The 15,735-nt window shown below is 49.7% G+C and overlaps 1 protein-coding gene across 3 annotated transcripts in view; it reads left to right on the plus strand.

Moving 5' to 3' along the window:
* The first annotated feature begins 244 nt into the window (after nt 1-244).
* PARP14 (poly(ADP-ribose) polymerase family member 14) overlaps nt 245-15,735 on the plus strand; it is a 52,072-nt gene continuing 36,581 nt past the window's right edge. For all 3 annotated transcript variants that reach the window (XM_030580722.1, XM_030580721.1, XM_030580723.1), the window contains exons 1-3: nt 245-518; nt 11,757-11,896; nt 12,005-12,038. In XM_030580722.1, coding sequence (XP_030436582.1) covers nt 332-518; nt 11,757-11,896; nt 12,005-12,038 — 361 coding nt within the window. In that variant the 5' untranslated portion in view covers nt 245-331. The remainder of the gene's footprint in view (nt 519-11,756; nt 11,897-12,004; nt 12,039-15,735) is intronic.

Consider the following 15,735-nt stretch of genomic DNA (forward strand, 5'->3'; position numbering starts at 1 on the left):
GTTGTGCTTTTTTGGTACATCTGCAGGTAGGGCTGCGCTGGCAGAAGAGGGGGTGCCCGGGGATGAGGTTGGAGGCTTGCAGGGTGCCCTAGATGGGCTCCCTGCAAGGGAGGCGGGCCGGGAGGTGCTTCACGTGCAAAGCGAATGCCTGCCCCTGCCCCCAATCTCCTGGAAGCTCAGAGGCAGCCCTGGATCACGTTACAGAAAAGAAACCCTGGGAGGCGCTTTCTAGGAAACGAAAGTGAAAGCAGCTCAGCAAGGGGGGAGTTTTTCTTGCAGTGCGGCGGCAGAGTCCTCCTGTGGCCAGTTTGCCGCTGAGAACTAGCTGGTCATGGCCGGGGAGACGAAGTGCCCCTTCCCGCTGCTGCTGGAGGGGGACTGGGGGGGCTCGGGGCTCCCCAAGCCCCTGAAGAAGAAACTCCTCTGCTACTTCCAGAGCGGGAAGAAATCCGGAGGGGGGGAGTGCGAGATCCGGGAGCGGCCCGGCCAGGTCCTGGTTTGCTTCGCCCAGGAGGACGGTAAGGGGGGTGGGGACCCTGACCCCTCTCTTAATGTTCATTATTTGCAGTTTGCGTGTAAGGCGGGACGGCGCCGGCCCCTGGCCGTGGGGCGGGGGTGAGCTGAGATAGGCTGGACAGAAAATGGCGCGGGGGGCAGGGTGGGAATGACAGAGCTTGTGGACACACCCCGGGGGGCACTGAGGCTCCCTGGCCCCTCGCTGCCTGTCTTGGCGGGAAGGGTCCCCGAGCCCTCGGACAGCCTGGCCTCTTACAGCAGCAGTGTCCCCTGCCTCCCAGCTTGGCCGCGGGCCCCGTCTCTGTGCCACCCCTGGGTGCAGTGCCCAGGTGCCCGCTCTGTAGGGTGACTAGACAGCAAGTGTGAAAAATCAGGATGGGGGTGGTGGGTAATGGGCGACTATATGAGCTAAAGCCCCAAATATTGGGACTGTCCCTATAAGATCGGGACATCTGGTCACCCTGGCCTGTCTGCCAGTCCCCCCACAATCGGTAAATATGCCCAGTGGTCTGTGGTGGGATGTTAGATGGGGTGGAGTCTGAGTTACTACAGAGAAGTCTTTCCTGGGTGTCTGGCTGGTGGGTCTTGTCCACCTGCTCAGGGTTTAGTTAATCACCATATTTGGGGTCAGGAAGGATTAGCAGAGGCCCTGGGGCAGGGGGTTGCCTTCCTCTGCAGCATGGGGCATGGGTCACTTGCTGGGGGATTCTCTGCACCTTGAAGTCTTTAAACCACAAGTTGAGGACTTCAGTAGCTCAGACATAGGTGAGGGGTTTGTTACAGGAGTGGGTGGGTGAGATTCTTTGGTCTGTGATATGCAGGAGGTCGGACTAGATGATCATAATGGTCCCTTCTGACCTTAAAGTCTATGGTGCCTGCACATCCGTGGCTCCTCTCCAACCCACACTCCCTCTGTTCGGAGCTGTGCGCTCCCCCCATTCCCCATAGCATGTCCCCTCTCCCTGCTGTGATTCTCTCTTATCTGTGCATCCTCCCCCACTAGTTCCCCTTCCTCTATGCATCCTCCCCTTTCCCTGTCCATCCTCCCCTATGCCTGTCCCCCTTCCCCTGTTCTGTGACCTCCTTTCCTAACCAAGCCCCACCTCCCTCCGCCTGTGAACCCCCCCTCTTATGCACACTCCTTCCCATCTCTCTCCCTGGATGCTTCCTCTCCACCTTTGTTATTTCCATGTGCTCACCTTCCCTGTTCTCATATGGCCCCCTTCTTTGCTGCTACTGGCAGCGCTGCCTTCAGAGCTGGGTGGCAGGAGTGCAGCGGCTGCTGCCTTGGCACCCAACTCGAGGATAGCACCGCCACCACAGCCGCACAGAATTGCAGAAGTAAGGGTGACCTTTTGTCATAACCTTAGTCCCAGATTGGGACCTTAGCGTCCAAAATATGGGGGTTAGCATGAAAACCTCCAAGCTTAGTTACCAGCTTGGACCTGGTACTTGCTGCCACCACCCAAAAAATTAGAGTGTTTTGGGGCACTCTGGTCCCCCTGAAAAACCTTCCCTGGGGACCCCAAGACCCAAATCCCTTGAGTCTCACAACAAAGGGAAATAATCCTTTTTCCCTTCCCCCCTCCAGATGCTCCTGGAGAGATACACAGACACAAGCTCTGTGAATCCAAACAGAGTAACTTGCCCTCTCCGTTTCCAATCCTGGAAACAAAAAGTACTTCCCTATTTCCCCAGAGGGAATGCAAAATCAGGCTAGCCAATACAACCCACACACAGCTCTACCCCCTGATTTCTTCCTCCCACCAATTCCCTGGTGAGTACAGACTTAATTTCCCTGAAGTAAAGAAAACTCCAACAGGTTTTAAAAGAAAGCTTTATATAAAAAAGAAAGAAAAATACATACAAATGTTCTCTCTGTATAAGATGATACAACACAGGGCTAATTGCTTAAAAGAATATTGAATAAACAGCCTTATTCAAAAAGAATACAAATCAAAGCACTCCAGCACTTATATTCATGCAAATACCAAAGAAAAGAAACCATATAACTTACTATCTGATCTCTTTGTCCTTACACTTAGAAACAGAAGATTAGAAAATAGAACTACTTCTCCAAAGCTCAGAGGAAGCAGGCAGACAGACAAAAGACTCAGGGCTTGTCTACATCTGAAAGTTGCAGCGCTGGTGAGGGAGTTACAGCGCTGCAACTTTGAGGGTGTACACATCTGCAGGTGATCACCAGCGCTGCAACTCCCTGTTTGCAGCGCTGGCCGTACTCCCGTTTTGTCTCGGGTGTAGAGGATCCAGCGCTGGTGATCCAGCGCTGGTAATGCAATGTAGACACTCACCAGCGCTTTTCTTGACCTCCGTGGAATAAGCAGGTATCCCAGCATACCTGAGGATACCTCTCTGGTAATCAAGAAAACTCCTCTGCCCTGTGCTCACCTGACCCCTCCTTTAAATACCCTGGGAAATTTAAAAAATCACCTTCCTGTTTGCTCAGTCAGGCGTGGAGTGCAATTAATCAATCAATCATTCAGCGACCATGCCTCCATGCAGCAAACGAGCCCCAGCATGGACCAATGCAGAGCTGCAGGATCTAATTAGTGTGTGGGGAGATGAGGCTGTTCAAGCACAGCTGCGCTCCAGAAGGAGAAACTACGATACCTATGGTCAGATATCGCAGTCCATGATGAGAAGGGGCTACGAACGGGACGCCTTGCAATGCAGAGTAAAAATTAAGGAGTTGAGGAGTGCATACTGCAAAGCCCGTGAGGGAAACCGACGCTCAGGAGCAGCCCCCACAACCTGCAGGTTTTACAAGGAGCTGGATGCCATTCTTGGGTGTGACCCCACCGTGAATCCTAGAAGCACGATGGAGAGTTCAGAGCAGGGAGAAGTGGGGGACGGTGTAGAGGATGAATACAGTGATACTACTGGCGTTGAGGGGGACACCCCGGAGTCTCAGGACACAGGCAGTCAGGAGCTCTTCTCTAGCCCTGAGGAGACTAGCCAGTCCCAGCAGCTGGAAGCGGACGTTGATGAGGAAGCTGAGGGTCGTGCTCGTGGTAAGTAGACTGCAATGCTTTGTGATAGCAGGATTCTCGTTATGGCTGACTGCCAGCATGCCTAAACGTGGAATAGCCCATTGATTTGATCTATGACATCTGTGTAATCTGCCTGAGTAATCTCTTGAAAAGTTGCAGCTAGATCTTGGGCAATGTGCTTTAACAAGTTTATAGGTAGAGCCACCGTGGTCCCTGTCCCGTTCAGGCTAACTCGTCCGATCCACTGTGCAGCGAGGGGTGGGGGAACCATGGCCGCACACAGGCGAGCTGCATAGGGGCCAGGGCGGTATCCACATTCCTGTAGAAGACCCTCCCGCTCTTCCTTGGTAACACGCAGCAGTGATATGTCTGGCATTATGAAAGCCTGTGGATAGTTTAGGGATAATTGAGGGCAGGTAGCTAGAAGCACGGCTCCCCAGCGCAAGGCGGTCTGTTTCCTCTGCCCCAATCCACCCCCCCCACACCCTTCCCAGCACGTAGGCATCCAGGCGGGGTGCTTCTTCCTCACCTGCTCTGCGGTGTGCTCGTCCCCCACCCCCCCTTCCAAACGTGAAACCGGCTTTGCGGTGTGTTCGTCCCCCACCCCCCCTTCCAAACGTGAAACCGGCTTTGCGGTGTGTTCGTCCCCCACCCCCCCTTCCAAACGTGAAACCTGCTCTGCGGTGTGCTCGTCCCCCAACCCCGCTTCCAAACGTGAAACCTGCTCTGCGGTGTGCTCGTCCCCACCCCCCCTTCCAAACGTGAAACCTGCTCTGCGGTGTGCTCGTCCCCCACCCCCCCTTCCAAACGTGAAACCTGCTCTGCGGTGTGCTCGTCCCCCACCCCCCCTTCCAAACGTGAAACCTGCTCTGCGGTGTGCTCGTCCCCCACCCCCCCTTCCAAACGTGAAACCTGCTCTGCGGTGTGTTCGTCCCCCACCCCCCCTTCCAAACGTGAAACCTGCTCTGCGGTGTGTTCGTCCCCCAACCCCCCTTCCAAACGTGAAACCTGCTCTGCGGTGTGTTCGTCCCCCAACCCCCCTTCCAAACGTGAAACCGGCTTTGCGGTGTGTTCGTCCCCCACCCCCCCTTCCAAACGTGAAACCGGCTTTGCGGTGTGTTCGTCCCCCACCCCCCCTTCCAAACGTGAAACCTGCTCTGCGGTGTGCTCGTCCCCCAACCCCGCTTCCAAACGTGAAACCTGCTCTGCGGTGTGCTCGTCCCCCAACCCCCCTTCCAAACGTGAAACCGGCTTTGCGGTGTGTTCGTCCCCCACCCCCCCTTCCAAACGTGAAACCGGCTTTGCGGTGTGTTCGTCCCCCACCCCCCCTTCCAAACGTGAAACCTGCTCTGCGGTGTGCTCGTCCCCCAACCCCGCTTCCAAACGTGAAACCTGCTCTGCGGTGTGCTCGTCCCCCACCCCCCCTTCCAAACGTGAAACCTGCTCTGCGGTGTGCTCGTCCCCCACCCCCCCCCTTCCAAACGTGAAACCTGCTCTGCGGTGTGCTCGTCCCCCACCCCCCCTTCCAAACGTGAAACCTGCTCTGCGGTGTGCTCGTCCCCCACCCCCCCTTCCAAACGTGAAACCTGCTCTGCGGTGTGCTCGTCCCCCACCCCCCCTTCCAAACGTGAAACCTGCTCTGCGGTGTGCTCGTCCCCCACCCCCCCTTCCAAACGTGAAACCTGCTCTGCGGTGTGTTCGTCCCCCACCCCCCCTTCCAAACGTGAAACCTGCTCTGCGGTGTGTTCGTCCCCCACCCCCACTTCCAAACGTGAAACCTGCTCTGCGGTGTGTTCGTCCCCCAACCCCCCTTCCAAACGTGAAACCTGCTCTGCGGTGTGTTCGTCCCCCAACCCCCCTTCCAAACGTGAAACCTGCTCTGCGGTGTGTTCGTCCCCCAACCCCCCTTCCAAACGTGAAACCTGCTCTGCGGTGTGTTCGTCCCCCAACCCCCCTTCCAAACGTGAAACCTGCTCTGCGGTGTGCTCTGTCCGTCCCCCACCCCCCTTCCAAGCGGGAACCGTGTCCTACGGGGTGCTTTTCACCCGGCCCCCCTTCCAAGCAGGAACCAAGGCATCCCACTAACAGGGGAGAATTTTAAGCAAAAGTACTCACCGCACAGCTAGACATGTCTTAGCTTTCTTGAGCTCTACAGTGTTATGTGAGGTATGTGAGAGGGATGCTACCTACAGTTTCCAGTGTCCTTCAAAAGTTGATAATAAACAATGATGCCCCTGTGTTTTACATGTCTCTATCTCTATTTTTTCTAGACAACTCGAGAAATGCAGCTGTGTCACCAGCCTCACGTAGATTGCAGAATTTGAGGCGCAATCCTAGAAAATCAAAAGAGGAGCTGATAAAGACCGTTCTGAACCACTACGACAGGGAAAGTAGGAAGACTGAGGCGTGGAGAAAAAGTTTACAGGAATGGAGGCTGACTGAAAGCAGGAGACAGGAATTGTCTGCCAAAAGAATAGCCAGGCAGATGATGAGACTCCTGTTTCGCCAAACCAAGTCTTTTGAGTCTCTTGTAGCCATGCAGACAAATATAAACCGTGATATCCCACAGCCTTCCCAAAGCACTGTTCCTTGTCCCCCTGTGTATCCTCAAAATACCTTTATGCAGCACCCAGTTCCTTTTTATCCTCAGCTGCCCCCAACACCTATAAGATCACCTAGTAACCAAGATTTGTTTAATTCTTACCCAGTGCACTCCACCCCAATCATTCTGCAGCAAAGTAATGGTGAGTTGCATCAGGCGGTTACAATTGAGTAAAAGAGGAAATAGAAAAACCTGTTAATGTACTGTGAACCAACCATACCCCCTTTCCTGTTTTTTACTGTATGACAAATAAAAGGATTTGGTTTGTATTTCTTTCCCTATGTTTTATTGGTGATAGAAATGGTTACTTATACACAGCAAGGTAAAGCAAAGCACTACACATGCACCAAACATTACTGCTGGCTCTCAGCATCAAATTGCTCACTTATAGCATCCCTAATCCTTGAAGCCCTTTCCTGGGCCTCCCTATTAGCCCTGCTCTCTGGCTGAGCAAACTCATTCTCCAAACGTCTAACCTCGGAGGTCCATTCCTCACTGAACCTTTCACCCTTCCCTTCACAAATATTATGGAGGGTGCAGCACGCGGATATAACAGCGGTAATGCTGCTTTCCATCAAATCTAGCTTCCCGAAAAGACTGCGCCAGCGGGCTTTCAAACGGCCAAAAGCACGCTCCACAGTCATTCTACAGCGGCTCAACCTGTAGTTGAACAGTTCCTTGCTCCTGTCAAGCTTCCCCGTATATGGTTTCATGAGCCATGGCATTAATGGGTAAGCGGGGTCTCCCAGGATCACGATGGGCATTTCCACTTCCCCTACTGTTATCTTGTGATCTGGGAAAAAGGTCCCGGCCCTAAGCCTCCTGAACAGGGCACTGTTCCTAAATATGCGTGCATCGTGCACCTTTCCAGGCCATCCAGAGTAAATGTCAGTGAAATGCCCACGGTGATCCACAAGCGCTTGCAGAACCACAGAGAAGTACCCCTTGCGATTAATATACTCCGATGCCAGGTGGGGTGGAGAGATAATAGGAATATGCGTCCCATCTACTGCCCCTCCACAGTTAGGGAAGCCCATTTCTGCAAAGCCATCTAAAATGTCCTGCACGTTCCCAAGAGTCACGGTTCTTCTTGTCAGTGTTCGATTAATGGCCCTGCAAACTTGCATCAGCACCATTCCAACGGTGGACTTTCCCACTCCGAACTGGTTCGCCACCGATCGGAAACAGTCTGGAGTTGCCAGCTTCCAGATTGCAATAGCCACCCGCTTCTCCACAGAAAGGGCATCTCTAAATCTCGTGTTCATGCGCCGCAGGTTGGGGGCGAGATCATCACAAAGTCCCATGAAAGTGGCTTTCCTCATACGAAAGTTCTGCAGCCACTGCTCGTCATCCCATGACTGCAGGACGATGTGATCCCACCACTCAGTGCTGGTTTCCCGAGCCCAAACGCGCCGGTTCACGGAGCAGAGCACGTCTGTTATTGCCACTAGCATTGTACTGTCTGCATATTGATGCGATTCAGTACCATCGTCCCTCTCCTCAATGTCAGTCACACGCATATTTAGCAGCCTAAGGATTAGATCAACAGTACGGAGAGATGTGCTGGCAATAGTCATTACTAAGGCATTCAGTACCTGAGGATCCATTCTTGAAAGAAAATGCAGAAAAACCGCTTTAGAGTCACAATGCTGCCACAGGGCTCCGCATGTGTACCAAAGCAACGCTGGCCGTTGGAACAGGAACAGGAAGCAGAAGGACAATCATACTTCCTTCCCCTTCCCACAAGCCCCAGCGCCGCTTTGGGACGAGGTGCCCTGTGGGATAGCTGCCCACAATGCATCACTCCCAACAGCGCTGCAGTGTGGCCACATCTAGCAGCGCTTGCAGCGCTGCTAGCGGTAAGTGTGGACACTCTGCAGCGCTGGCCCTATACAGCTGTACTAATACAGCTATAACAACCAGCGCTGTAAAGTTTTAGATGTAGACATGGCCTTAGACACACAATTCCCTCCACCCAAAGTTGAAAAAATCCGGTTTCCTGATTGGTTCTCTGGTCAGGTGTTTCAGGTGAAAGAGACATTAACCCTTAGCTATCTGTTTATGACACCTTTGTGCTGGGAGGGGTTGCTATGGATGGGGGTGAGGCAAATTTTAGGATGGCTACAGCCCCTGCAAGTCACCCTCCATGCTGTCTCTGGAAATAAGTGTATTCTAAGAGAGGGTGGGTCAGAAGGTCCTGCTTCAATTGAGGAGGCTATTATTCTCTTCCTATAGTTAAAAAGATACCATCATTGTGAACTCTAGTCACTTTTGAAAAGCCAGTTACAAGTCCTTTCGGTATTCTGCCTGCCCTTAAGTCCCCCTGCCAATTTTTGTGCCACTGGAATAAAAAAATGTTATTTTTTTCAAATATTTTTCTCTCTCTTGTTCTGGTGTGAGAGACCACCTTGAACAAGGGAAACTGACTGCCTGTGCAGAGGAAACTGTGAAAATGATTCTACACAATGTTGCAGCAGTTGAGCAAAGGGGGGAAAGAGAATGATTTCCCCCCAAATCTTTTGTTCTTGTAACTGGGGGGCGGGAGGGAGGAGTTCAGACAGAAATATGATTTTGAAGTCAGTGGGATCTTTGCAACTCTTGTGTCATGTGGCTGTGTGCTGTTAAACAGTTCCTGTGTATCACCCCTGAGGTGGCTGCATTTCAGTCTCTGGTGAAATGTTTCTTGTTCTTGCATATATACAAGGGGTAGATGGAGCCTTTCCTGCTGCCCTGAGTAAGGGGGCAGTGTGTAAGCACATTGCCCCATGAGGAGTCTTGGGAAGAAATTATGATCTGGAGGATAAGGGAAGTTACTGCAGCCTTTTACATGGCAGAACTTACTTCTCTCTTGTCAGCTCAGCTCTGCGTGACAAAGCTTTGGGGTGGGGGTTGGAGCCACAGTTTTGCTCCCATCTGTACCTGTCTCCACCCTTCTACACCTAGTTGCTGACAAGCAGGAGGTTGTATTGGCCTCCACATGCATGGCTTGGGAACAGGACAGGTTGCATACTAGTGTGGGGTAAACCTTATAACTCCCACACTCCCTCGCATAACCATGTTTGGGCCAGACTGTCTCTGCCACTAACTCTGTAAAGCACTTGGGAGGAAAGTGCAATGTTAATGTCCAGTAATATGTTATTATTTATTACAGACTTTTTCTCTACAGAATTTATACCTGCTAATGTTGGGCCATAACTCCTGAATGGAGAGAGAGTATCATCTATATGCATATTCCTTTCCTATGCACATCAGATTGAGTAGATCTGAGACTTTGATGCTCATTTCTTGTGTCCTTTTTTAATTTTTGGACGTCACCCCTGAAGGCTGTGCATATTTGTGTGTTTTCTTGATTAAGACCTTTCATTTGTCTCTATCACAATCCTGCCACATATATATCTTTTACTTGGAAACATCTTAAAAAAAAAAAAGAGGGTGGGGGGAAATAGCAATTGCTAGATGGAGCCAGTTGTGCAAAACCACTGTACTAGAAAGTAAATGAGTTCTGGTTTCATAGCACACTCTGTATCCAATATCAAGGATGGATTAACCCTCTAATGTGCTCTGAATGATACCATGATACTTACGTTGGTATGCACAGTGGAAATTCTCTGTGATGGGTTTCCCTCGTAATGCATTGACCAGATCCACCTAATGCCCCAAACCTGAAAATATGTATGCTCATGCTTAATTTTACACATATGAGTAGTCCTATTAGTAATACAAAACCGTGCCGACACACCAGTCACATTGGGGCCCAGTTACACTGAATGATTTACGAACACATAGTAAGCGACAGTCCTTGCACTGAAGAAATTACAGCCATTGGCCCTGATAGTGCAGATTCTTATTCATGTGAGTAGATAATTTGCTGTGGTGTTGGTGAATCACTCTGAGGGTATGTCTACATCTAAAATTTTGCAGCGCTGGTTGTTACAGCTGTATTAGTACAGCTGTATAGGGCCAGTGCTGCAGAGTGGCCACACTTACAGCAACCAGCGCTGCAAGTGGTGTTAGATGTGGCCATACTGCAGCGCTGTTGGGCGGCTTCAAGGGGGGTTCGGGGAACGCGAGAGCAAACCGGGGAAGGAGACCAGCTTCGCCGCGGTTTGCTCTCGCGTTCCCCGAACCACTCTGCAAACCGCAGGGAAGGAGACCTGCTTGTTCGGGGAACGCGAGAGCAAACCAGGGAAGGAGACCAGCTTCGCCGTGGTTTGCTCTTGCGTTCCCCGAACCACTCTGCAAACCGCAGGGAAGGAGACCTGCTTGTTCGGGGAACGCGAGAGCAAACCAGGGAAGGAGACCAGCTTCGCTGCGGTTTGCTCTCGCGTTCCCCGAACCACCCTGCAAACCGCAGGGAAGGAGACCTGCTTGCTCGGGGTTCGGGGAACGTGAGAGCAAACCGGGGAAGGAGACCAGCTTGATTACCAGAGGCTTCCTCAGGTATGCTGGGATACCTGCTTATTCCACGGAGGTCAAGAAAAGCGCTGGTAAGTGTCTACACTTGATTACCAGCGCTGGATCACCAGCGCTGGATCCTCTACACCCGAGACAAAACGGGAGTACGGCCAGCGCTGCAAACAGGGAGTTGCAGCGCTGGTGATGCCCTGCAGATGTGTACACCTCCTAAGTTGCAGCGCTGTAACCCCCTCACCAGCGCTGCAACTTTGTGATGTAGACAAGCCCTGATTTAACTGTGTCTCTGGTGCTACTGTAATACAAATAACAGGCTTATATATTTCCTTCTTCTCTGCCCTCTTCCAAATAAAACACTTTTCTGATACTTTATGCTTCCTCATTCCCTACTTCCTGCAGCCCCATAAGATTGGAAATCCACTACAGGAAACAGTGAAAATGATTCCACACAGTGTTGCAGAAGTTGAGCAAACAGGAGAAAGAGGATGATTTCCCCCCAGATCTTTTGTTCTTGTAACTATGGGGCAGGGGGAGAAGTTACTGCTGGTTAAGATGACTAACTCCCCATATATATTTATTCAGCGCCCCTCCAACGGAGGGCTCTGGAGCATCACCCAGTGGGGACAATGCTGCCATGGGAGAAGGGATAACTCAGGGACAAGTGTAGAAGCCCCACGTCCCTGTAGATTTCTCAAGATCCTCACAAATCTATGGGTTTAGGGGACTGAACACCCTCCCAGTTCCATGCCTTTACTGACCCCACTCTTACTAATGGAACAATTGGGAGGAAATTGTGAGGAAACTAATGTAGGGTATGTATTATTATTTATTTAGTCTCTTATTTATATAGCACCAACAATGTGCTAGGCGCTTTAGAGACTGGTGTGACAAGGTCCCTTGCCCAAACTGCCTGCAACCTAAGGGCATGATCTTCCTTGCCCTGAAGTCAATGGGCGCAGAATTAGCCTTAACTAGGCAACATGAAAACAAGGGGAAAGACATGGGAGGTAATGAAGAGCAGTTTTTTTGAATGAAGTTTAGCCCATCATTCTAGTGCTATGATTTTTTAAATGTTCTTATTTAATTGTTGGAGTTTGTTGTATTATTTGTTAACAGTGCTCAGCAGGGAGGAGTATGTTAACAATAATGGTGCATAGACCTATAGACTATCCCTTCTACCAAGATTATAATAGTTTTGTTTATTTGTGCTTTAGTGAGACAGCGAGTTCTTAACAAAAAGACCCATGAGCTTGACAGGGCAGCGGAAGGAAAATTAAAGCTGGTTGTCATGCAGCTTGAAACAACAGGTGCAACCAAAAAAGACGTGTCCAGGGAAGTGCCGGGAACTAAAGAGGTAAATAAATATGAAACAGAATCCTAACCTGCAGTATTCAGAGTTTTGAAGTAATAGCAAGAATGTCACATGCTATTTTTAATTGGCTTACTGTCCTTTTTGTTTTAGGAGTCCAAGACACCAAGCAAACCCCAAGAACCAGGTACGGTTTTGTTCAAAACAAAAAACAAAATGTTTATAAAAACTAGAAAATTATTTGTGAGAAATGAAGCTTTTTCTTCTGTGTTGAGGAATGATGTATGGAAGATAAAAACTACTTTTAAGAGAGAGAGAACGCTTTCCACAATGACTCCTAACTCTTGGCCCAATGTAGAACCCATTGAAGTAAATGAAAAAATCAGAAAAGCTGAACTGCTTCCCCTGTAGAGATTTATTCAGCAGAAATTCTAATATGTGATTTTTCTGCCTGGATTTGGGTTCAGCCTGGCTGAATATAATTATTCAGAAAGGCGGTTAATTTAGGGTATGTGTACACAACAGCTGGAAAGTGATCAAACTAGTGTACTAAAACCAGAAGTATAGCCACTCGTGGTAGGAGGGGCTAGCCATCCTGAGTATGACCCCATCCAAAACCATAACCATCTACCTGAGGTGGCTATGCCACCATGGATACACTTCTATTTTTAGTGTGCTAGCTCGATCACAGTTAGTATGTGTATGTCCCTTCAAGCTGGAATTTACATTTTTGAGTTCCAGTGCAGACAAACCCTTGGAAGGGAGTAGTGTTTTGGATATAATCAGTAAATTCTGTTATCTCTTGCTGTAGGCTCTTCTAACGCTCTGTTGTCATGTCCCAGTCCAGCAAAGTACTTAAGTACATGGTTAACTTTTAGCACTGTGAGTAACATCACTGACTTCAAAGGGATTATTCATGTTCTTAAAGTTTGTCATAAGCTTAATTGCTTTGCTGGATCAGCACGTATAATGCTTTGCTCCTCCTCTCTAATTCCTGCAGAAAGTTTTAAATTTGTTACTCTTGTGAAAGCTATTTTTCTCCTCCAGTTTTTCATTAGTCTAGCTGTGAACTACAGCAGCCATAGCATATTTCCTTAACTGGTTGACTGCAGCTGAGAAACCAGGTGAGTGTGGTAATATCTTTTATTGGACCAACTTCTGTTGGTGAGAGAGACTAGCTTTCAAACCACACTGACAGGTTTCAGAGTAATAACAGCCGTGTTAATCTGTATCTGCAAAAAGAACAGGAGTACTTGTGGCACCTTAGAGACTAACAAATTTATTTGAGCATAAGCTCTTCTTCCTGAAGCTTCGTGCCGCTCAAAAGCTTGTCTCTCTCACCAGCAGAAGTTGGTCAAATAAAAGATATTACCTCACCCACCTTGTGTCTTTAATATCCTGGGACCAACATGGCTACAACTACGGGTATGGCTACATTTGGAATTTCAAAGCGCTGCCCCGGCAGCGCTGCGGGAGCGCTGCCGCAGCAGCGTTTTGAAGTGTGAGTGTAGTCAGAGCGGCAGCCTGGGAGAGAGCTCTCCCAGCGCTGCATGTAAACCACATCCCTTATGGGTGTAGCGTGCAGCGCTGGGAGCCGCGCTCCCAGCGCTGCTGCCCTGATTACACTGACGCTTTACAGCGCTGTATCTTGCAGCGCTCAGGGGGGTGTTTTTTCATACCCCAGTTGCAGCGCTCTAAAGTGTGAGTGTAGCCAAGGCCTACACGACATACAGGGATTGCAGCTGAACATTCCAGGTGCCCTCAGGCCCCAGCTGTGCTACTCAATGTGATTAACACTCAATCCTCATCTGTGAAACATCAGTGGAACATTGGCAGCACAACAGTTGCCCTGGAGGAACAGTATCAAAAGTGTGAATGCAGTTCAAAAGTTAAATTTATTTTTATAGAGGCTTGATGTAAACAGTAGCACTTTCAAGGGACACTGTCAACATTGTTTAGCCATAAAATTAACATGAAACTCTCATGCTAAACTCTGGTATCTGTGTTCCATGGTCTATTTTTAAAACTGATGTTTGCTTTATCAGTTCCACCCATCAACACCTGAATTCTCTGTGAGTCACAGGGTAAACAAATGTATGCATAAAGGATCCCTTGTCTAATGAAAGAATTGCTCATTGAAAATCCATGTGCCTAGGCTCTCAGGGCTTGGCTCCACTGGCGCTTTACAGCGCTGCAACTTTCGTGCTCAGGGGTGTGAAAACCCGCCTCCCCAAGTGCTGCAGGATACAGCGCTGTAAAGCCTCAGTGTAATCAGTGCTCCCAGCGCTGCAAGCTACACCCGTAGGCCATGGCTACACTTACAGTTCTGCAGCGCTGGTAGTTACAGCTGTGTTCGTACAGCTGTGTAGGGCCAGCGCTGCAGTGTGGCCACATTTGCAGCATTTGCAGCGCTGTTGGGAGTGGTGCATTGTGGGCAGCTATCCCAGCATTCAAGTGGCTGCAACGTGCTTTTCAAAAGAGGGGGGTGGGGTGGAATGTGACAGGGAGCGTGGAGGAGACAGAGAGAATGGATTTTTGGAGTTGACACTGTTCTCAGCTCCCTGCCTTGCAAGTTCTAAGGACTGGAAGACACACAGTGCCTACCTTCAATCATTTTAAAAGTTCTGACCCCCTTCCCCCACCCCTCTCTCATTCACTAAATGCAAATTATGTACTCCTAAATAGCCGTCAGACCAGATAAGCATCTGCTCAACATGGACTTCCCCCTCCCCCTCTGCCGTGTGAGCGTGCTGTTTCTCTCTTCAAGCAAACAGCTATGAACATTCCAAAGTAATTCCCCTGCCTGCCTCCACTCGCTCAGCAAACAGGAGCTGTGTTTGTTTTTTAAATAAGCAGTTTGGCTGAACTCCGAGCTCCCCCTTTCTTCTGGTTTGTTGTGGACAGGAATTCTGGGATACCTCCTTATACCCCGGAGGTCAATAAAAGCGCTGGTGGGGTCCACACTTGCTGACCAGCGCTGGATCACCAGCACTAGAATCGCTACACCCGAGGCTCGACCGGGTGTACAGCCAGCGCTGCAAGTGTGGCCACATCCTAAGTTGCAGCGCTGTAATCCCCTCACCAGCGCTGCAACTCTCTAGTGTAGCCATGGCCGTAGAGGATGTGGTTTACGTGCAGTGCTGGGAGAGCTCTCTCCCAGCGCTGGCGCTGCGACCACACTCACACTGCTTTGAAGTTTCAAGTGTATCCATACCCTCAGTGTGAAGTCATACATATGAAACTCCCCTCAGCCCTTTGTGAGCCGTTGGTGGCTCCTACATGTCACCACAGCAACGTTTCTGGGCCAGACTGTGGGGTGGGATCACTCTTAAAGGCTTGTATAGTCATCCGAAATATTTGTTTAAACCTTTGGTTTTAGGATTCTTTCAGCCCTGTGCATATCTGCATTTTTCTTGGCCTAATTAGAAAGGTAATTCCACAGCAACTTTCTTTAATCCACATTGAGGTCTTTAAAAATAACCCTCCCATTTGATAAAACAAAGCTCCTTCACTAATCTCCAGTGAGTGAATGAAAATTAAAGAGCCCCTTATGCTACAGGATTGGAGAACTCATCTGGTATGCAGTTTTTGTTGCAAGATTTTTAGCTAAGAGAAGGGTAAGACTCTCCCTTCCTATTAGTCAGCCTCCTGCATACCCCTGCATGATAAATGCTTATTTGAGTAATCTTTACTTACACATGTGAGAAAGAGACCAAAGTTTCAGGCCATAAATGTAGTTTGGCAGCTTTTGTCATTTACCTTCCCCCTTCTGTGTTACTATTATTTATTTGTATTGCGGTAGTGCCTGGGGCCCTTCGTAATGCTTCTCACAACAAAAAGATTGGTTTCAGAGTAGCCGCTGTGATAGTCTGTATCCGCAAAAA

This window comes from Gopherus evgoodei, chromosome 11 (assembly GCF_007399415.2).
Source record: "Gopherus evgoodei ecotype Sinaloan lineage chromosome 11, rGopEvg1_v1.p, whole genome shotgun sequence".
Lineage (NCBI taxonomy): Eukaryota > Metazoa > Chordata > Testudines > Testudinidae > Gopherus > Gopherus evgoodei.